Raw genomic sequence first — 22,603 nt, 5'->3', positions numbered from 1 at the left:
CGCAGACAACCCGCTCTTTCCAAAAATACACCTTCCACGTGGCTTGAAGGCCAAGGAGTTTGGGGAGGGAAAAGCGCGGGAAAGGCCTCTATAGACTCCTCCCAGAAAGCGTACGTTAGACCAGCTTAGGACCGACTCGGCGGCGCCCAGCACCCGGCCGTGGCCGGCGCCCCACGCTCTCGCGAGAAGGAAGGAGCCGGCCTCGCCTTCGCATCCCCCAACGGCGCCGCGCGTGCTCCCACCTCCTGAGAAACGGCGTCGGGCCGCGCCCAGAGGCTTCTGGGAATCGTAGTTCTGGGGCTGAGTGCCGCTCGCCGGCCTCGCCCCCTCCTTCTTACGCATGCGCGACGCCGAGCTGGCCCGAGAAGTTTCGTAGCCTTTGTCGAGCTCGGATGGGAGGTGAGTTGGTCTTCCCGAGGCCGCTTTTCTCCCGCGGCTCCGGCGGCGGCCCCCGGGGCGTCAGTCTGCGCCGAGTCGGGGCAGGAGCGCGCGTCTGTGAAAGGGGCTCGATGGGCGGACCCTGAGCCCAGCCCCTCCCGCTCCGGCCGAATCCCTCCCGCCGCGGCAGCCTCCCGGGGGCGCGGGGGCGAGCGCGGGGCCCGCGGGCGCGACGGGCGGGGCGCGGGCTTGCGAGAGCCCCGGGCCCGGCGCCTGTGCCTCCGCGGCAGCCCCGGCGCCATCTCCTGCAGCTGCTCGTCCCCGCGGGTACCGCTCCCGGCGGCAGGGGCGGGCACCTGAGGACCCAGTCTCCGGGGTCCTGTGCCGGGCTCCCCGGTGCCGGCATCCTAGGGCCGAGGCCGACGCGGGGCCGGACCTGACCGCAGCCTTCAGCGGAACCCCGAGGGGAGGCGGGAGGGGGCCGGGCCCCTGTGTGGCGTGCGGAGCGGTCCAAGCTGAGGAGCGGGATCGGAATCTTCAGAAGCCGGCGGACTGGTGACGATGGAGCGGGATTTGGCCGGAACGCCCGAGAGGAGAGGTGAGGGTGGCTGAAGTGAAGTGTTGTGGACGGAAGGGCGCGTGCCTTCTGCCGAGGAGAGAGCGGCCGCCTCGGGAGGTGGCCCTGGGCGGGCGGCCCCGCCAGCCTCCTTTGTCTGGGACGTGGCTGGGCTCCTGAAGTGAGCGGGGGGCTTGGCGTGGGAGCACCGTGGAACCTTCAGAGCCGCCCCAAAATGGGGGCCAGATGTGAGTTTCTGAGGCACGGGCGAGCCTCATGTACTTTTTCTCTCACGTTCTTTTTACCAAACTATCAGTGAGTCTGAGAATTTAGCTTTTTGGCTGGCAAAAAAAAATATTTCCCCACATCTGTTATTTCACTTTGCACAATAATCTTACGATTTCAGTAGCGCATATATTTTTGTTTTGCGTAGTAGAAAACAGGGATAGAAGTCAGTAACGGACTAACCCGGTTTTTCCTGAAGTTTGGTCTGTGACCTCATGTCAGAATTACCCCTGGGTGCTTATTAGATTTCTAGATTGCACCTCAGACTCAACTAATAATTATTTGGAAGTGGGATCCAGTAATCTATGTTTAAAATAAGCTTGCGGGGTGATTTTTGAGACCTGGGCCTAGTTTTCTTAATTTAATGTACATTAAACTTGGAAATAAACTGACTTATTCTAATTTCTAGATTACAGAGTGCCACCTACCAGTAGGTGTTATGATTATAGCAACAATGAATTTAAGCCCTCAAGTAGCAGCATTCCTGCACATTCTCCGTGATCCTAGGGTCAGGAGTTGGGCTCCCTTCAGTTGCAGTGTTTGTAGGGAGCATCATTAGTATGGTGGAGGGATTTTGTCTTGTAAATTTGAATCGCAAGACGGGTTTAGATCCCATAATTACTGCTTTCTTGCCCTTAGCTATGTCTTCCCAGGATTCTTTGTTTTCCCAAGAAAGGAGCACAGGAAATGGAGAAGTGGCAGCTCTGCGCCTCACTGCCAGATCCCAGGTGAGTGTGAGTTTCTACTGGTTATTGAAATTCCACCTTATTTCTCAGAGTACAAACGCACCCCCTTCTTTTCGATATGGTTTTTCTTTGTCTATTAGAGCCCATCTGGAGAGCTGAATTCTAATTCTAAGACTACTAGGGGGCTAATGGACTCAGTAGAAAATGTTTTCTACTAATCCATAGTGTCTTCTGCATCTAGTATTTATTGTCAGTCAACAGGCATGTAAGGAGTATTACTCTTCCTTGTATGCAAATTTCTGAGCTTGGCAATTTAGGAAACTTTTAAAAGAAAATGTGGGGCATACCTTAAAATTTATTTTTCTGTAGGGGAAACAACATACATTTGACTGTTAAGTAAGAATTTAAGAAAGCATCTTTAGTGCTGAGGGAATTATGAAAATAATACGTACTCAAAAGTTCAAAGGAGCGCTTGAAAAGGAGAACGTATGGAAGGCTTTATTTAGAGTTCAAATCCAGCCTTCCAAGGTGATGAGTGGCAAGTTTAGAAGTGAAGCAGCTTACTTTCCAATCTATCCTACAAGGGCAGGTATTAAGAATTGTTGAATTTATGTGGTGGTTGTACTATATGGGTGATTTGTGTATTAGTCTTTCAACTTTTTTGTGTATTTGAAATTTTTATTTCAAAAGTTGGGTAAGAGAAAAGAGCTCTCTGTGATGTGTGTGGCATGCCACCACCCAAAGATTCCTGAATTAGCCTTTTTCTTTGCTACTGTGATCCCAAGTGTAAAAAGCCCATAGTGCACATTGGTACCCTTTGTAAAAGTGACTTCTCAGGATCCTTATATACTTCCATGTCTTCATTGGTTTCTCAGCTGCCTTACCTTGGTTTTGAAAACTTTACTAGTCTAGAAACTTAAGTTGCAGCTGATAAAAAAAAGCTCAACTCAAACTGACATAAGCAACAAGGTGTTTATTGACTAACAACTGAAAAATCCAGGTCTGACTAGAAATAGAGCTCAAGTAGTAACATTAGAACCTGTTTTCTCCATTTCACTGCCCTTTTCTTCTCTGTGTGGGTTTTCCTCCCAAGCACATTTTTCTCTTAGCCCTGGCCCCTTCCCACCTTGAAGACCAGAAAGGGCCGCCTCCCTCCCAGTCATTCCAGAAGTCCAGGGATTAACTCTTTAACGGGTATTAGCCCCATCCTTGGGCCAGTTATTGTCCAGATCTGAATGTAACTCTCAGATTGGGCAGACCTGTGGAATATACCTCCACACACATGGAAACACATATACCGCCCATGAATCAGAGGTGGAATTAATACTACCTTAACTACAGCGGCAGGCTCAGCAGCCAGAGGAACACTGCTGTTAGACTCAAGACTGTTAGAGCTTTGGGGTAGATTGAACCTTTTATGGACATTTTTAAAAACTTTCCTCCTTTTTGCATTGCGTTAGATTTGGTGTGTTGCGAAATTTATGGCCATCTTATTAGAATTAGCCTGGATTGATTTATGTCTTTGTTAGATTTTTTTAAAATATTAATGTTTTAATCCTTGGTGGTTGTAACCAGGTGAACAGAACGTGAACATGTAAATGTGAAAGTAATATCACTTCCCCCACCAAACTCAGTCCCCCTGCTGCTCCCTACTGAGGATAACAGTTTGATGCATATTTTCCTATATGCTTTTGTTCAACTTGCACTATGTTCGGACATGTGCTGTTTCCTTCAAATTCTCCCACCTCCCATCCCCAACTCTGGGGTGTTTTTAGGAGTGTCTTTGTGGAAGCAGAATTAGGCTCCCCCCCCCCTTTTTAAAGGGAAATTATCTCATTCACATTAATATGATTACTTGTATGTTTCAAATTTTTTTGCCATGTGGTTTTTATAATTCTGTTTACTATGCTTTCTTTGTTTCTTTTGTGTTGTTTTCTGCCTGTTGTGCAATGGTTTGCAGTTTTGTCCTGGTTTTTTTCTTCTAATGGTCTGGAAGTTTATTCCCATTGAGTGTCATTTTAGCTGTGGATATGCAGATTGTCAGAGCACGGTCATTTTTCCTCAAAATCTCTTGTCTACTTAGTGGCTACTTAGTGATTTACATTTTATTTTCCAAGGGCGATTCTTGTTTTTTTAAGTCTCAGATTATGTCCATTTTTGGAAACTATTTTAAAATACTTTAAGACTTAAAGAAATGTTGTAAATGGTAGAAAGATTTCTTATGTACTCTCCATTCATATTCTCTGAAAGTTGGCATTTTACCTCACTTTATTTTTACTTTCCAAAATCAGGAAACTAGCACTAATACAGTACTGTAACCTATTGACCTTATTTAGGTTTCCCAGCTTTCCTGTTTTTCTTGTCCCTTCTTAATTTCTGCTTTTATCCTGTAATCCTTCCTGTTTTTCTTAGTTTGTTGTTCTTTCTAACTTGACCTGTATGCTTTGTTCATTTATTTACGTTATTTTTTAATGAAATGGAAGTGTTTAAAGCTATGAAATTACCTCTGAGTACAGTTTTAGCAATTTGGCATTGGTTTTGCATTTTATTTTATTATTTTGATATTCTGATTTTTTTTTTTTTTCCCAATTATCAGTTATTGCTCTGTTCTGTTTATGCTTTGGAATTTATTTAAATTTACTTCGTTACTTTTGCAAATGTTTCGTGAATGTTTAAATAGAAAGTGTTTTCTAGCCAGTTACAGAATTTGATATAATTTATTTCAACAACCTTGGAATGTTATTCCCATTCTCAGTGGTTTTATTTTAAAAGGCATGTAATGCCCTGGCTGGTGTTGGAGTGTCGTGTTGCTCGGTTGGAGTGTCGTCTCATGCACCCAAAGGTCACGGGTTCAGTTCCCGGTCAGGGCACATACTTAGGTTGTGGATTCGACCCCCCTTAAGGAGGCAGCCAATCAATGTATCTCTTGCACATCAATGTTTCTCTCTGTCTCTCCCTTCCTCCCTATCTTTCCCTTCCTCCCTCTCTAAGAATGAATAAAATATAAAAATAAACTACTTCATATTTTTTTAAAAATAAATAAATAAAAAGGTATGTATTACCTCCTTACACCTTTGTATTTTTTTGTCTTATAGAAACCTAATTCTGTGGTATTTACACATAAACATGTATGAGTTATACCTATACACTTGATCAGTTTGTCGCCATCATTTTTCAGTTAATGCTTGTTCCTTGCATTAATTCCACACTAATTGGATTTGGTGCTTACTGCCAGTCTTTTCATTCCATGACTTCTCCATTCACAAGGTCTGTATTTCAACTCATCTTCTTATTGGCTAGATTGATTCTTCAAGCTTTTATTGAGGACTAGCAAGGAGGGTTGTGTAGATTTGCCTTTTTTCCCTACCCTGCCTGTATTTTGTTTACTTTGCCAAACTCCATTGTTTACTCATTGGTTCATGTTTTAACTCTTTATTCCCCAGAAAAATTATAGTCTCTCAATGGAGAAACCATGGTTGTATTTCTTTTGGTTCTCATACTGAACCTAGCACAGCATGCTTGGCACATAACTGGTACCCAGTGACTTTACATAGGCTATTTAGAATCTGAACACTATTGGAACACTTGTCATCACTGTCATTTTTCCCTTTTGAATGTATTCAATCCCTCTGCTCCAGCACACCAGCAACTGGGGGGTGAAAGGGATGCTGTCAAGTGAAAGATGGCAAACAAAAGTTTGTTTTGTGTCTTAGGCACCCGTGACGTTCAAGGATGTGGCCATGGACTTTACCCCAGAGGAGTGGGGGAAGCTGGATCCTGAACAAAGGGACGTGATGCTGGAGAACTATAGGAACCTGGTCTCGCTTTGTAAGGATGACTTCTCATTGTGACTCTGCAGTCTGCTTACGGGACCTCACTACCTTATTGAAAGTGAAATAGCTTAACAAAGCCTTCACTTTGCCATTCAGGAGTCAAAGTGTGAATCCCTTTGGAGCCAGAGAAAAATCTCTCTGTTCTAGGTTCTTGGTGAACTGTCTATGCTTGTTTTGTATTAGGATTCTTTGGATTCAAGTGACAGAATCCTAATTTACGCTAGCTTAAAGGGGGGAAACCTTTTTTTTTTTTTTTTTTCTTAAACCTTTATCGTAAGTTAAATAAATGTATCTATTTTTTAAAGAGAGATAACCTTTTCCTGACTATCTTCTGGAATTGAGTAACAGTTGATCTTGCCTGGCTTGTTTTTCAGATGGTTGTTTTAGTTTTTCCTTTACTCCTATGCTGCAAGGCTTACCCCTAGGGAGGGGAAATTACATTTAAGGTATTTCTCTTCTTTGAAGTTTGTGGCCTTACGGGTTTTTAACTAAAAGCCCACACTGACAGCTTGTCCATATTGATATGGGATAAAGTACAACCTCACTTTCTAGAAATCTGTAGTTTCTAACATCTCTCCTCTGCTTTTTGTCCCCCTAGCTATGTGGTCTACTGGGTAACATAAAGCTGTGCTTTTCATATGCACAGCTCAGGACTCAAAAAGGTTGAATGGTGTTTGTGCTTCTATATAGTTACTCTCTCTATTGGTTATGGGGTTTTTTTGTGTGTGTTTTTTTAAACATATCTTTATTGATTTCAGAGAGGAAAGGAGGGGGAGAGAGAGATAGAAACATCAATGATGAGAGAGTCATTGATCGGCTGCCTAGCCCGCAACCTGGTCATGTGGTCTGACCAGGAATCGAACCCCAATCTCCTGGATCCTAGGTCGATGCTCAACCGCTGAGCCATGCCCGGCCGGGCTGGTTGTGTTTCTTAAATAATAGTCATTTGATAAAACTAAATTGCAGTCTCTGAGCAACAGTAAGACTTTTGCTTTTTACTCATACTCTACTGCCCACACCATGATTTGAAAACATCATGAAGGTGGATATGAGTAGTACATCATATGTTTGCTTCTGTCAAGTACTGTAGCCCAAGTGTTATTCCTCATCTGTGCCCTCAAAATGTGGTTTTATGGCGTTAATTTCAGTTAGTTACTGTCTTTCTGCAAAAGTGTTAACCTATTAGCATGTTGATGGGAGGTGGGAAAAGATGGGGTGTTTTTTATCTGATTAAGCTCACTCTTAGCTGGACATTGTGAACCTAGATTAGAAGGTGTGAACTTTATAAATATTTCTGTCTTCCCTAACTCATAATGCTGGGCCTGGTCTGTATCCCTACCCTTCCTCCATGGGTAAATATTTCTTTTATTTTCCAGCCCCTTCTCCCAGCTGCGCTGGGTTTCCACCACTGTCCTCAGGTAACAGCGTTGGAGCCCATCCCTCGAAGATGAAGGCTTCTGTTAATTAGGAGAGATAGGTCTAGATAGAGTTTAGGTGTTAGATTCCATTCCCAAGGGGTGGAAGGGGGATCTTGATTCAGAGAATCAAATATATAATCAGGAGTGTCTTTTCTTTTTTTTAATCATGTGTTTTGGCTTTGCCCTGTATTGACTTTATTCTTAGGATCCCCCCATGTGGCAGAGATGGCCGTTGGCAACTCTCAGATTATATTATTCTTCCAATTAGAGAGTTAAGGAAAAAAGTAGTGCTTCTATCCTGAGAGTTTCGGCAATAGGGTCCCATGTTGATCAGTGAAACTACTAGAGCCATGGAGATAGGGTACTCTTGGCAGTTTGGACCCTGTGCCCACCTGTGTGTGTATGTGCATGCACTCGCACATACGCGTATATGTGTTTGTAAGGGTGTGGGAAGAACTATGTTAGTCCCTCCCAGACCTCATGTAATAAATTCCCTAAGAAGTGGGTTCTAGTAACTAAAGAAGGAAGAAAGGAGAAACAGAGACAAAAATTCTAGTTACCAGTTACAACGTGTGGTGCTGCCCCTGGGGTCCCATTTTCTCCAACTTCTTCCCTAAGCTAAGAATTGATCTGCAGCATCTCCCTAGAAGAGAAAAAGAAGTTCTTTCCTCAGTAAAAAAAGAAGTTCTCTTCTTTTTTGACAGGCACAAACATTTGTGTTTTCAAGTGCATATAAACTCGTTACCAGGCCCAGGTGCCTGCTATAAATACTTAAAGCTTCATGTAAAGGTCCATCTTACATTCTAGATCTTCTGTAATTTCTGTCCTCTCTGTAGATCACAGGTTTGACACTATGCTCTGGGATAGATGTTTGTGCCCATCACAAATAGCTAAGTCCTATTTCTTTCTTTTTTTAAAATTTTTAATGAGCAGGGCTTCCCGTTTCCAAGCCTGAGAACTACAGTTTGGAGAATGGAAAGGAACCATGGATGCTTGAGAGAAAAGTCCCCAAAAGCAGCTCTTCAGGTGAGTCAGATAGATGGGAGTCTTCAGAAATAATAGTCCCTCAGGACAGTGAATTGGCATTTTTCAGTGCTTAAGAAAGACTATTAGAAGTACCTATATGCTATTATTTTTTTAATATTTTAATTATATAGCAATTTAAATATATACAAAAGTCAAGAAAAAAATCAAATGTGCTAATATTTTGCTTTATTTGCCTCTTTTTCTTCCTTTTTTTTAATATAAAATATAACTGTATAGGTCTATGAATTTTCACAAATTGAACACATCCATGTAACCAGCTCCCAAATTAAGAAACAACCTTAGCATGAGCACCCCTAGAAGCACTTTTGTGCTCTCTTTAAGGCACCTCCCTCTTTACTAGAGTAATCTTATCCTGATTTCTAATACCACAGATTCATTTTGACTGTTTTTTAACTTTATATAAACAGAATCATATTCTGTGTACTCTTGTGCCTGGCTTCCTTCACTGAAATTACTGAGAGATACATTCATGTTATACAGTCTTTCATTGTGTCATACCAGTTTATCCATTCTCCTGAGATGGGCATGTGGGTGGTTCCAGTTTTTAGCTATATGAGTAGTGCTGCTATGTACATTCTGTCTTTTGATGAACACATATATGCATTTTTGTTGGATATATACATTAAGTAGAATTTCTGGGTCAGAGGGTAGTTCCACGTTCACTTTTAATAGATATTGTCAAAAGGTTTCCAAAGTGCGCTGGCTGGTATGGCTCAGTTGGCTAGAGCATTGTCTTGAGCACCAAATGGTTGCGGGTTCAGTTCCCAGTCAGGGTGCATATGAAAGGCAACCGATCAATGTTTCTCTCTCACATTGATGTTTCCGTCTTTCTTTCTCTCCCTCTCTCCTCTCTCTCTAGAATTGATGAAAAGCATATTCTCATGTGAGGATTAAAAAAAAAAGTTTCCAAAGTATTGTACCAATTACATTCCTACTAGCAGAGTATGTGCATTCTAGTTGCTTGCTCTGCATCCTCACTAACACTTAATATTGTCTGTTATCTTAATTTTAGCCATTCTTATAGGTCTTTTTTTTTTTTTTAATCCTCACCTGAGGATATTTTTTCCATTGCTTTTCAGAGAGAGTGAAAGGGGGAGGGAGAGGATGAGGAGAGAGAGAAACATCAATGTGAGAGAAAGACATCGAGTGGTTGCCTCCTGCATGCACCCTGACTGAGGCTGGGCATCAGGCCTACAACTGAGCTATGTGCCCTTGGCCAGAATCAAACCCAGGACTCTTCAGTCCATGGGCCGATGCTCTAATCACTGAGCCAAACTAGCTAGGGCAGTGTGTGGTATCTTTTACTTTTTAAGAAATAAAAAAAATATTACAGGTTTAGTTAAAGTCCTTTTATTCTTTTTCTCTCTAGAAATAACCAATTTGTGCAATTGGTGTGAAATGTCCTAGCGTGTGTGTGTGTGTGTGTGAATGTATGTACATATATATAAATATGTACAAAATATAGATATAGTATTATACTTTTATAACCCATTTTTTTAAACTTTACATTATATTTTGATATTAACCCGTGTTACTATATATGAAATATATTCTGTTTATTCACTTTAACTACTATGGAGTAAGTCCATTGTATGAATAAACTAATTTATTTTTACTTCTTTGCCATTACTAAGAGAATTGCAGTGATCATTCCTTTATTGACTCCCCGTGTTCATCTTGAGAGTAGTAACTATCTTCAGGTAGATAACCAACATAAGAATTGCTGGTCTTAAGATACCACGTTTCACTTTATTAGGAATTGCTAGGATCCCACCACCATCCTGGCCAGCAGTTGACACTATTAGATTTAGCAATTGTCAATTTGATGAGTATGAAATGGTATTTCACAATTTTTAATTTACATTTCTCTGATTGTGAGAGAGAGTGAGTATTTTGTATGGGTATTAGCTATTTAGTTTTCTTCTTTTATAAATTACCTGTTGATGTCCTTTGCCCATTTTTTGAAATTGGGCCATTGACATCTTTTCTATTTGTTGGGGTTCTTTATGTATAATTTTAAGTACTAATACATGACAGAAATACCATTATAAATCAGTGAGAGAAAAAGTTCTTTAGTCTGTGGCTTGTTTTACTTTATCCTGTCTTATGCATATAAAATATTAAATTTTTAGTATTACCAAATTTATTAATTTTTTCAGTATTTTGTGCTTTTTATGAATTATCTTCCTTATTCCATTATCAAAGATAATCTGTACTTTATTCTAAAATATTCAAGTTTTGTTTTACAAGTTTGTTTTTTTACATGGTGTGAAATAGGGGACAAATTTTATCTTTTTTTGTGCTTAAAGCCAATAGTCCAACATTATTTATTGAAAAATCTTATCTTTTGCCACTGATTTGTAATGGTAACTCTGGTAAACCCAGGTCCCATGTATTCTTGGGTCTATCATAAGTTCTCTGGTTTACTTGTCTATCTGTGTTCCGGTAACAAACTGTTTTAATTACTATATGTATGTGTATGTATATCTCATAAAGAAAATCTTTCCTTAATATTGTTTTCTTTTTTCTTTCTTTTTTTTTTTAAATTGGGATATCTTTTTATTATTTTTTTATAAAATGTATTGGGGTGACAATGGTTCATATGAACATATAGGTTTCAGGTGTGGGTTTTTGTGTTACAGGATCTGTAATCTTAATATTCTTTTATTGACCATTTGGGGAGTTTTAAAACCTTCCCCTGTGATGTGGATATGTCTGTTTTACCTTGTAGGCCTGCTCATTTTTGTTATTTGCCTATTCACCTCCATTCTCCTTTTTTTTTCGGTGGGAGATATTGCCATATTCTTAAGAACTCTTCATATATGAAATATTCTTTGTTATAGTACAGTTGTTGTTGTTTTAGTTTTTGCCTTTTTGTTTTTAATGTACTGTTTTATTTTTTTGCCTGTGGTTTTTAATGTACAATCTTCTATTTTCTGTGTTTTAATTAGTGCTTAGAAAGTCCTTTCTCACTCCAAAATTATAGAAATATTTGCTTCTATTCTCTTCTAATGTATTTGTCTTTTAATTTGTCCTTTAAATCTTTAATTCATTTGTAATTGCCTCTACTTCTCTGATTGTATCTTAGAATCTTTTCTGAACAATTAAATGTTTAAATGGCTCAGTGTTTGGGTTGAATCTCCCTTTCCTCTATATATCTGGGATCGTAAACCCAAGTGCCTACATGGGCCAGGTGGTGATATACCTGAGTGAAGCAAGCAGACTGAAGACCATTTGCTGTAAAGGGTAGCGATTATTCCATTAGCTTTAGCTCAGAGGTTGGCAAACTTTTTATGTAAGGGGCTAGATGGTAAATAATTTAGGATTTGTGGGACATATGGCCTCTGCTACAACCACTCAGTCTGCCTTGGTAGTATGAAAACAATCATAGGCAGTTTATAAATGAATGGGTATGATTGTGCTCCAATAAAACTTTATTTAGAAAAATAGGCAGTGGGCTGTAGTTGCCGGCCTCTGCTCTAAATGGTTGTCATTCAGTATGCATCAGTTTTGGGGGGGAATTTTCTAAGAGAAACCCAAAGTTTGAATTTTATGTGAAATCATCCTATTTTTAACTGTTGGCAACTAATCTAAAAACTTTGTATAAACAGTGTGGGCCAAACAAATAATTGCCTGAAGGCCAGATTTGTCCAACTGGTCACTTTCTGCAGCCTTTCCTATCTTTTTCAGCAGTCTCATATTTTTTCATAACTAGATTATCATTGGTTATCTAGATGAATCCTAAATTTGTGTTTCCATCCTAGACCACTCCTTGGGGCTCCTGTTCTGAACATTTGTGTAACTGTTTGATGTCTCCTTTTGCTTATATCAAAGATATTTCAAATACAACATATTTAAAACTGAATGCCTGATATATGTCCAAATTCTCCAGCCCCTAATAGGATCTTTTTCCAGTAATTGTCTCAGTGACACTCACTGTCTTACCAAATTTTACAAGCCATAAATCTACGAACAGTCTTTACGTTTCCCTCTCTCTCCTTTATCCAAATCTTTATTGTATTTATCTGATTATATTCTGAATATTTCTTCATTGTTAACATACCTTTCTATCTCCCTTTCATTTGCTGGACTGTAGTGATAATCTCCCTGATTCCCCCTTTGCCTCCATGTACTCTCCATTCTTTATATCATGAAAGTGATGTTTTCAAAATACAAATCTAATGATAGCACCTTTTTGCGTAAAACATTTCAATGGCTTCCTATTGCTCTTCACAACCAAAATCTTTAACGCCTTCAATGTCTTCCAAAATCTGTCTCTTTCTTGTTATCCAACCTTATTTTACACCTATTCTCCCTCTGTTTTTTTACTCGATTTTAGCAGTTCTTCAGTGTTTTGGCAACATAGGACCTAATATAACTTCAAAAATTATTGAGGACCCTAAAGAGCTTTTGTTTATGAGTTACATCTACCAATACTTACTGGATTAGAAATTAAAACTGAGAAAGATTTTAAACTATTAGATCATTTAAAATAATAGTTATACATCCATCACCTGCTAATACAAATAGCAATTTTTATAAAAGCAGCTATCTTCTGCAACAACAAAATGTTAATTGAGAAGAATGGCATTGTTTTACATTTTTACAGATCTCTTTAATGTATGGCTTAATAGAAGACAGCTATGTTGTCACATTTGCTTCTGAATGCAATTTGTTGTGATGTGTTACTTGGGTTGACCTGTATGAAGAAAATCCAGCCCTGGCTGGGTGGCTCAGTCAATTAGAGCATCATCCCATACACACGCACACACAAAAAAGGTTTGGGTTCGATCCCCGGTTGGGGGTGTATGGGAGGCAACTATTCTATGTTTCTCTCTTTCTCTCTAAAGTCAATAAAAACGTATCCTTTGTGAGGATTAAAAAAATAATAAAGAAAAAGAAAATCCAGCCTCATACCGATATATAGTTGGAAAGGGAGTGCTTTATAGCCTTTTGACACTTATGGCTGTTCTGATACTACACCAAAACTGAGCAAGTGGTAGTTTCTTAAAGCAAGTTAACAGTGTGGCATCTGAAACCATACCCATAGATTTTTCATACTCTTATATTAAAATCTATTGATATTTTGGAAAATATTGGTTCACTGAGTTATGCAGATCTTCCAAATATTGACATGTTACATTATACAATATTAAAAAAACACCTCTGGCCAGGTAGCTCAGTTGATTAGAGCATCGTCTGGATACGCCAAGATTGTGGGTTTGTCCCAGCCGGGTGTGGCTCAGCGGTTGAGCATCGACCTAGGATCCAGGAGATTGGGGTTCAATTCCCGGTCAGGGCACATGCCCAGCTTGTGGGCTGCAGCTGATCAATGACTCTCTCATCATTGATGTTTCTATCTCTTTCTCTCCCTCTCCCTTCCTCTCTCTGAAATCAATAAAGATATATTTTAAAAAAAAAAAAAATGTGGGTTTGATCCCCGGCCAGGGCACGTACAGGAATCAGCCAGTAAATGCGTAAATAAGTGGAACAACAAATTGATGTTTTTCTTTCCCTTTCTCTAAAATTAATAATTTTTTTTAAATAACAATTTTTGATACCACCATTGACCTTGTCAGAAAAGTCTTTTAAGTATTAGGAAGACCAGCTGTCGGGCCCCGGACTAGCTATCAGGCTATCAATGGTAGTTAAAAGTTTTTCAAAATTCTGATTTTTTTCCTGAAAGCTCAAATTTTTCTTGAAGTGACAGGATCACGTTGTTCTTTTTTAAGAAAATATCTGTCAAATATCCAGCACAGGTAACATAATTTGTCTGTCAGTTGTTCTTCCAAGAAAAAATGTGGTCCATGAAGAAAGTGGCTAGTTCAGCTCACAACTCAGACTATCTCGGGACAACTTCAAGACAACTGTCATACTGTGATATGACCAGAATTGCTGTATGGATATTTCCTATTTCATCAATCCAGAACATTAAAAAGGCATGTTCTCAAGATTTGAAGTTTTCTAAAATTAATGTTTACTGTTGCCTGGCGGGAGTGGTTCAATTGGTTGAGCATTGTCTTGTGCACCAAAAGGTTGCTGGTTTGATTCCTGGTCAGAGCACGTACCTGTGTTGCAAGTTTGATCTCCAGTCAGGGAGCATACAGAAGGCAACAGATCTGTGTTTTTCTCTCCCTCCCTTTCTCTAAGCATGTCCTCGGGTGAGGATTTAAAAATAATAGCAATAATACTGTTTACTCGGACATCTTTACATGAAACTGGCTTTTTTTTTTTTAACCAAGAGTACACGGTGGAAAGAACACAATAACTACTAGTAAAGTACATGGTGTAAAGAACACAATAACTACTAGTAAGTTTGGTGTCATTGTCCTGGTTCATGCTAAGACATGAGCAGTTTTACCACTTTTACTTTTGCAACATCAGTGCAAATGTCATGACAATGAAAAAGGTAGCACTTAACTATTATTTTGAAAATAATAGTTTTGAATTTACATACTTTCAGGGGTCCACAGACCACACTTTGAGACCTCTACTTCCTACCTATACTAACCTTGCATCAATTTATATTTTATATGTAGCACTTTTAGTTTGTGTCAGTTTTAAATGCTTTATAATTATTCTCATTTAATGCTTATTAAGGTAGGTGTTATTATTTCTCATGACGTAGGTATTGTTATTGCCCCATCTTACAGATAATTGAAGTAGAGAGGTTAAATATAACTTGCCCCAGGTCACACTGCTAGTAAGGGGCAGCGCTGGGATTAAATTTGTGCGTTCTGATTTCAAAGTCCATGCTGTTTCCCACTATGCTTTTCTTGAATGTTCTTCTCAGGGCTTTTGTACATATTGTTCCTTCTACCTGAAGCACTCGACTTAGTGCTTTTAGACCTATTACCTGGAACACTCACCTGAATCCCAACCCACTTTCATTTCAGCTGTGTTTTACTTCCTCAGGGAAGTCTTCCCTGATCCCCTAGATTCCCTTATATTCTTTCATAGCATCACTTGCCTTTTATTACGTAATACTTACTATAGGTACAATTTTATATGTATTTGTGAATGTTAGGCTAAATTCTCTCTTATGTATAGGGCCTGTGTTTTTTCCCCAGTGCCTAGTGTATGGTAGATATTCAATTGATAATTGTTGAATAAATGGGTAGAAGAGTAGAGAGATGAGTGAATAGAATTCATTTGGCTATATGGAATAAGGGACAGGTCTAACTTAATTTTTTTCTAAATGTTTAATCAGTCATAGCACCATTTGTTGGAAAAACAAATTGTCTATAGTTCATTGACTAAAATAACACCTTTATAGTCTCATTTCCTATATATACTTGAGTTAATTTCTGAATTTGCTGTTCTGTTCTATTGCTCTATTCTTTAAACCACAGTCTTTAAATTGTTTTAGCTTTATAGTTTTATATTGGATATAAAAATTCTAATATATTTATATTAGGTATATTTAGAGAAGTCCAGCTTCCATCCGTGCCCTCCTCTGTTTTGTTACTTTCCATGTAGGTAACCATTTTTATTAGTATTTTATTGATCTGTCCTTGGTTTTGGAAAATATAACCAAATATGTCTATATATTTGTATCTCCCCTTTTTTCCCTACACAGAAAGCAGAGTATACACACTAATTCATGGTTTGCTGGGGTATTTAATATATCCTGAAGGTCACTTTATGGCAATATGTAGAGATCTTTATTTTTTAAAAGTTCCATGGTACTCCATTGTATGTACACACCATCATTTATTTAATCAGTTCTCTATAGTAGGATATTTGATATGTTGCCAAGTTTTTGCTACCTCAGTTACTGTGGTAATGAATAATCTTGTGCATGTATAATTTTCACATATTTGCCATTATATCTTTGGGAGCTCATAGGAGCTCTTTGATCAGAGTGTATTAGAAAAGCATCATTAGGGAAGATTAAACTGGAAATGGAATGCATATTTGGATATGAGTGGGATTCGATGACTGAAAATTTAAAAGGTATAACTGTCCTCAACACTAAGGTGATAACTGCCTGGATATTTATTATTACAGTAGTATTTTTGTATGCTCATTTTCTGATTTTAGTATGCTCATTTCCTGTGCACCAAGTGATATATTGCTTCATCTGCATCCCTTCTTTATTTCTGGTCATCTTTCTCCCATTGACTCTCCTGGATATGACCTATTTATTTTCTTTGCATACACTCTGCATGTCCCTCCATTTGCCTCTCTTTGTGAATCATCTCATGAGTCAAATCCACTTACTCATTGAAGGCATGCTTTTTGCCTTCATTAACTTTTACCTGTTACAGAACTGCCTTTTTGTTGAGCACAGAAAATGAAGGAAATTTGCATTTCCAATTTTTTTCAGACTCAGAGAGTAGACCTGAGAGCAAAGATTCAACTTCAGTGCAAGATTTTTCCAAAGAAGAATCATGCCAGGTTGCAATAATAGACAGACTGACAGGGAATAGTGTCTATGATACCAGCTTGGAAACAACTCTTGAATGTGAAAATTTGTTAGAGAATCAGCAGGGAAAACAGGGGAGACACTTGAGAGAAATGTTTACTTACATGAATTCACACCCTGAAGAAAGAGCTCATGAGCATGATGTATACTGGGAAAACTTTAGTCCAAAGTCTGTCCTCACTCAAGACAGAGTTCCAAAAGGATCCTATGCCTTTCATACACTTGAAAAAAGATTGAAACAGAAATCAAACTTAAGGAAAAAGCAGAGAACCTATAAAGAGAAAAAACCTCACAAATGTAATGATTGTGGTGAACTCTTCACTTACCACTCAGTGCTTATTCGACACCAGAGAGTCCATACCGGAGAGAAACCCTATACCTGCAATGAATGTGGGAAATCTTTTAGCCATAGAGCTAATTTAACTAAACATCAGAGAACTCATACTAGAATTCTCTTTGAGTGTAGTGAATGCAAGAAAGCCTTTACAGAAAGCTCCTCCCTTGCAATACATCAGAGAATTCACATTGGAGAGAGACCTTATGAATGCAGTGAATGTGGGAAAGGATTTAATCGAAGTACACATCTTGTACAGCATCAGTTGATTCATACTGGAGTGAAGCCTTATGAATGTAATGAATGTGATAAAGCTTTCATTCATTCCTCAGCACTCATCAAACATCAAAGAACTCATACTGGAGAGAAACCCTATAAATGTCAGGAATGTGGGAAAGCTTTTAGCCATTGCTCATCCCTTACTAAACATCAGAGAGTTCATACTGGAGAAAAGCCATATGAATGTAGTGAATGTGGAAAAACCTTTAGTCAGAGCACACATCTTGTTCAGCATCAACGAATTCATACTGGAGAGAAACCGTATGAGTGTAATGAATGTGGGAAAACCTTCAGCCGGAGTTCAAATTTTGCTAAACATCAAAGAATTCATATTGGGAAGAAACCATACAAGTGTAACGAATGTGGAAAAGCTTTTATTCATTCATCAGCTCTTATTCAACACCAGAGAACTCATACTGGAGAGAAACCCTATAGATGTAATGAATGTGGGAAAAGCTTTAAGTGCAGTTCATCCCTCATCAGACATCAAAGAGTTCATACAGAAGAGCAACCTTGAAAAATTACTAAATGTGAATTAAATGTAAGTTGGTTTTACCACTGCATTAAATCCAAGAGTGTTTAAATGGAAGACCCTTAAAATGCTGCTTACAAACCAATTTTGTATGCATCTAATTTTACTTTCATAGTACAGATTTTTGAGCCATAAACAAAATGTTCCTCGTATACATTGATTTGATAATTATGAAAGCTACTAGCCAGAGATTTGATTTTGATCCCTAACCCCTCCCTAATATCCTATCCTTTTATGGATATTCAAGAAATCCTTACGAATGGGTAGCAATATAATCATTGGGGGATCCAGTTTCTCTGTTTCACATCATAGCCCTGTTATAGATTTTCACTTTGTAAGGAAGTTCTTATTTGTTAGGTTAAGCAGAGGGTTCATATCCTTATCATCAGGAAGACACAGTTGTTCCTCTTTGAATCCAAAATAGAAGTCAAGATTTACAGATGGTGTCATTTCTCCAGTGTCATTTATTTTATATTAACTATAAAAAGTTAAAGGTTAAGAGTTGTAATATGCTTTGTATTCCCTCCCTCCCCTTAAAGACTACTTTCAAATTTGATGAACATAAAGAGAATGTATTTACAGCAGGTTCTGAGTTATGTTCACATGGATTATACTGGTCATAGGTTTAGACAATTGGTCCTTCGGCTGTATAGAACTTCATTTTCTACTTCCTTGAAAGTTACCCTGAAGTAGTATGGGTCAAATTCTTAACTCTACTTTTTTATCAAGTCCCTCTTTTCTTATCCTTGGCATTTATTGAATGAATCCTTGGTTTTCTATAATTACAGGATTAGATTTCATTTCTTTATATTATTCTGCTTTATGTAAACTATGCTTTGTCACTTTGAAAAAAAGCCACTGGGATGTTGAGGGTCCGAAAAGGTGATGGATTCAGTGTGTTATATTTAGGATCCCAGTCAAGAAAAATAACTGAAGCACCTGTGAGACACAAGGACATACTTTCATGTCACATATGGAAAATAACTCACAGGACAGTGACTCACTTGAGGATAAACAGCTTCCCTCTATGAACAAGTTGGCCATTTCTCTGACCTTCATTTTTACCCACATTTTTTTTGTTCTTGTTCTCTCTATCATGGTTAGTATTTGCTATATCCCAGAGCCCTAAAGAAGATCGAAAAGGCATGAAACCACATGATATATTGACATACTTACATGGGTGACCAAAAACCGGCATTGGGATTGGGAACACAGGGGAACATTCAAATAAATATTTAGCTAAACACTGTACAAATGTCGGGAGGGGGGGTCACTCTATTGCAAGTAATCTATTACACTCTGTAGAACAAGTAAAGAAAAGTAGTTATAGATTTCTCCCCTTCTAAAATTTTTTATGAACATTGAACACCACCAGTCCATGTTTTGCCCCCTCCAAATTGCCCCTGTGACTTACAATTCCCTCTCTGTAAATTTTAGTTCTATTATTGAAGAACAATAGGAGAATAGAGTTTTAAAAAGTGGTGGTAGAGCAAGGTCATTAGGGATGGATCGAGCATAAATCCAGCAATGATGGAAATCAAACAATATGAAAGAAATGGGGCTGAAAGGGTCAGGGAAAGGTTTTGTAAAGAATTTAAAACATTGAAAGGGGTCTAGATGGTTGGGAAGACTCAAGGTCTTAGACACCAGGTTAGGAAAATGGCTGATGAACAAAATGAAAGGGATCTCAACCCTTTCATCACCTTAATATTCGATATTGGTCTAAAGCAGGAGTTGACAAATTGTGGCCTGGACCCATAGACCAAGTGCATCTACTGCTATTTCTGTAAATAATGTTTAATTGGAATTCAGCCACACTCATCAATTTACATGTTGTGTTTGGCTGTTGTATATTATAATGGCAGAGTTGAGTAGTTGCAGCAGAGAGTGTATATCTCTGGGAAGCCTAAAATACTTGATATTTCTCAACATGCCAAATGCTTGAGTGAAAAATAAATGCATCATTTGGAGCCCAAAATTTGACAAAATCATGAGCTTTTCAAAGCTGGATTTTAATTCTGTCACCTCTGCTTAGCAATTATGTGACCTTGAAAAGGACCTGGAACAATAAGTTATGTAGAATCTCTCTCCTCCCCCCCCCCTTCATGTGTGTATACACACACACATATTTTAATGAAGTGATGTCTTAGTCCATTTGGGCTGCTATAACAAAATATAGACTGAGTGACTTACATAAATATTCAACAGTATCACAGTTCTGGAGACTAGGAAGTCCAAGATCAGATTCAGTGTCTTATGTGAAAGAGCAAGGGGAGGCTTGAGGCCTGGGTCTTGTTTTATAAGGGTACTGACCCATCCCTGAGAGTTCTGCCATCAAAACCTAATCACCTTTTAACGGCCCTACCTCCTAATACCATCACATTGGAATTAGGTTTCAACTTTAATTTGGGGGGCACACATTCAGTCTAAAGCAAGTAGCTAAGCATCCATCAGTAGAAATTAAGAGTAACTATCCCCCATCCCTTTTATTTACTGATTAAGAACTAAGCATCCTGATAAGAAACATGATAGCGAAGGTGCTTCACTTTCTACTCTTGCTTCTAGCTGGTGCTGTACCCTACACTCCTTCAGACCTTAAGGAATCTGCTTTTTTTTCTTCTGAGTACCACTTAACCAGGAGCTATCTGATAGTTCCAGAGACTCAAGTTCGTAATCTAATTGCAGTTTAAGTGGCATTAAAGGATTTGCTCTGTTTTTTACTGAGAACTCTGGCTCTTTGCATTTCAGTATTTCTTTTTATACCTGGTGGTCAATCCAACTGTGTGTGTGTGTACCTTGACATGAATCTTGGAAGTTTTAGCAGTCTGCCTTTCATACGTTTTTGATTACTCATAAACTAAATTTGACTGCTCTTATTGGCCCACTGTCAATAAAGATGTTTATATATTTATTGTCAGAAACTTTTGTAAATTGCTTTTAAATTCTCCTAATTTAAGCATATTTTAAGAGATAAAGGCCAACCATAAAGTATACCCATATCATTCAGGAAACCAGTCACATTTCTAATTGTTCATCTGGGCTTCACAACTGGAGACAGGAATTGGAGAATACCCTCCACAGCCCGTGTATCTGCAAGAAGGATAGAGTAGAGGAAGGATGTTTCTGTCAAAGAGTCCAGTCAAGTACATGCGCCACTCACTAAGCAAGAGTAAATGGGTGGGGGGAAGGGAGAGAAAAATGAACTTCATATAAAACATACAGTTAAAACTAGGCAAGCCTGGCTAGCATGGTTCAGCAGTTGAGCATCAACCTATGATCCAGGAGATTGAGGTTCAATTCCCATTCAGGGCACATGCCTGGGTTTCAGGCTTGATCCCCAGCAGGAGGTGTGCAGGAGGCAGCCAATCAATGACTCTCATCATTGATGTTTCTATCCCTCTCCCTTTCTCTGAAATAAATAAAAATATTTAAAAAAAAAAAAAAAAACTAGGCAAGATAGGGTAAAAAACTGATTTAGTGTAAATTTTAAATTACATCTGGCTTTTAGGAAGACAATGTAATATCACACAAAAGTATAAAGATGGCGGTGTAAGAATACCAAACATTCAAATTGTTGGAATTAACTAGTTCATTTATCTATTAAAATTGTTTTATTTTCTCAGAGGAAATATTACAACAGGACTTAAGTTGGAAGCTCCTTGTCCCTGTTTTATCTCTTTCCCTACCTAATTCTTTTCTAGGCCCCAACTGGGCAGTCTGGGGATTCAGAGCCAAATGAGCTGTCCTTCACCATAGGTATTAGTGGCAAGGCAAAAAGGTGTTCTCCTGTGGTGATATGTATAATGTGACATCCATGGATTATTACCATGTAGTTCCAATTAATGTCCTCAAAAAATTAAATTTTTTCACTGAATTGCTCTTTACATTTTCCACAATGTAACCTCTGTGTGTGTTTTTTTTTTTTAACCTTTCTTCATCCATAAGCCAGATACTCTGCCCTTAGATTGAGTTGACTACAAAAGATGTTCATATCCCACTCCCACCAGTTCACCCATAACACATCTTCGTGTCAGAAAAGTTTACACATCTGAGGAACCTAAGGGGTGCAACCAGACACTCGGGCATTGCTAGATTGAGGACTTTTTACCTACATCTCTGCTCTGGTTTCCTCTATATTAGCTATATTTTTATCAGTCTCCTCCAGTGATGATAAATCTGTCTACTGGCAATTGCAGGTTAATGTGGTTCTTAGCATTTGCAGTCTCAAAGAGAATACCTCTTTCTAAAGAGCTCCAGCAAAATCCTCAAGGCTCCTCAGCTTTGCTTGAGTCATGCTGATCACTGAACTATGAGTTTTTTGGCTTTTTAAAAAATATATCTTTATTAACTTCAAACAGAGGAAGTGAGAGGGAGAGAGAGAAACATCAATGATGAGAGTCATTAATCGGCTGCCTCCTGCAGGTTCCCCCTGGGGATCGAGCCTGCAACCCGAGCATGTGCCCTGACCAGGAATCAAACTGCAATCTCCTGGACCCTAGGTCAATGCTCAACCACTGAGCCATGCCTGGCCAGGCTGAACTAAGAGTTCTGTCATTGACCAGGCCTGACTCCATATAAAACCCTGGAGTAAGGGAGGGTGAAGTTCATCCCACTCAAACAACTTACACTGCAGTGAGGAACAGATGCTTCCCTAAAAGAAATCCAGGGATGCTGGGCAGGTAAAACAAATATGTCCACTGTAACTGAATAGCAGACTTCAGCATAAGTAAATGTATTCAATCTCCCCTCCATCTTCCTCAAGCATTGGTTTCCTAATGACCAATGACACACTGATAGAAGACCAAAACCTAAGGAAATACAACATTG

General features: G+C 38.9%; 1 protein-coding gene across 1 annotated transcript; it reads left to right on the top strand.

The window, feature by feature from the left end:
* Positions 1-690: 690 nt before the first annotated feature.
* On the top strand, positions 691-20,697 carry ZNF286A (zinc finger protein 286A). The gene is made up of 5 exons (XM_016196420.2): positions 691-976; positions 1,859-1,947; positions 5,619-5,733; positions 8,090-8,182; positions 16,533-20,697. Exons 1-5 carry the CDS (start codon positions 940-942, stop codon positions 17,759-17,761), a joined length of 1,563 nt encoding a protein of 520 aa, XP_016051906.2. The 5' UTR covers positions 691-939; the 3' UTR covers positions 17,762-20,697.
* Positions 20,698-22,603: the final 1,906 nt, after the last annotated feature.

This window comes from Miniopterus natalensis, chromosome 17 (assembly GCF_054644295.1).
Source record: "Miniopterus natalensis isolate mMinNat1 chromosome 17, mMinNat1.hap1, whole genome shotgun sequence".
NCBI lineage: Eukaryota > Metazoa > Chordata > Mammalia > Chiroptera > Miniopteridae > Miniopterus > Miniopterus natalensis.
This window is presented reverse-complemented; position numbering and strand designations above follow the sequence as displayed.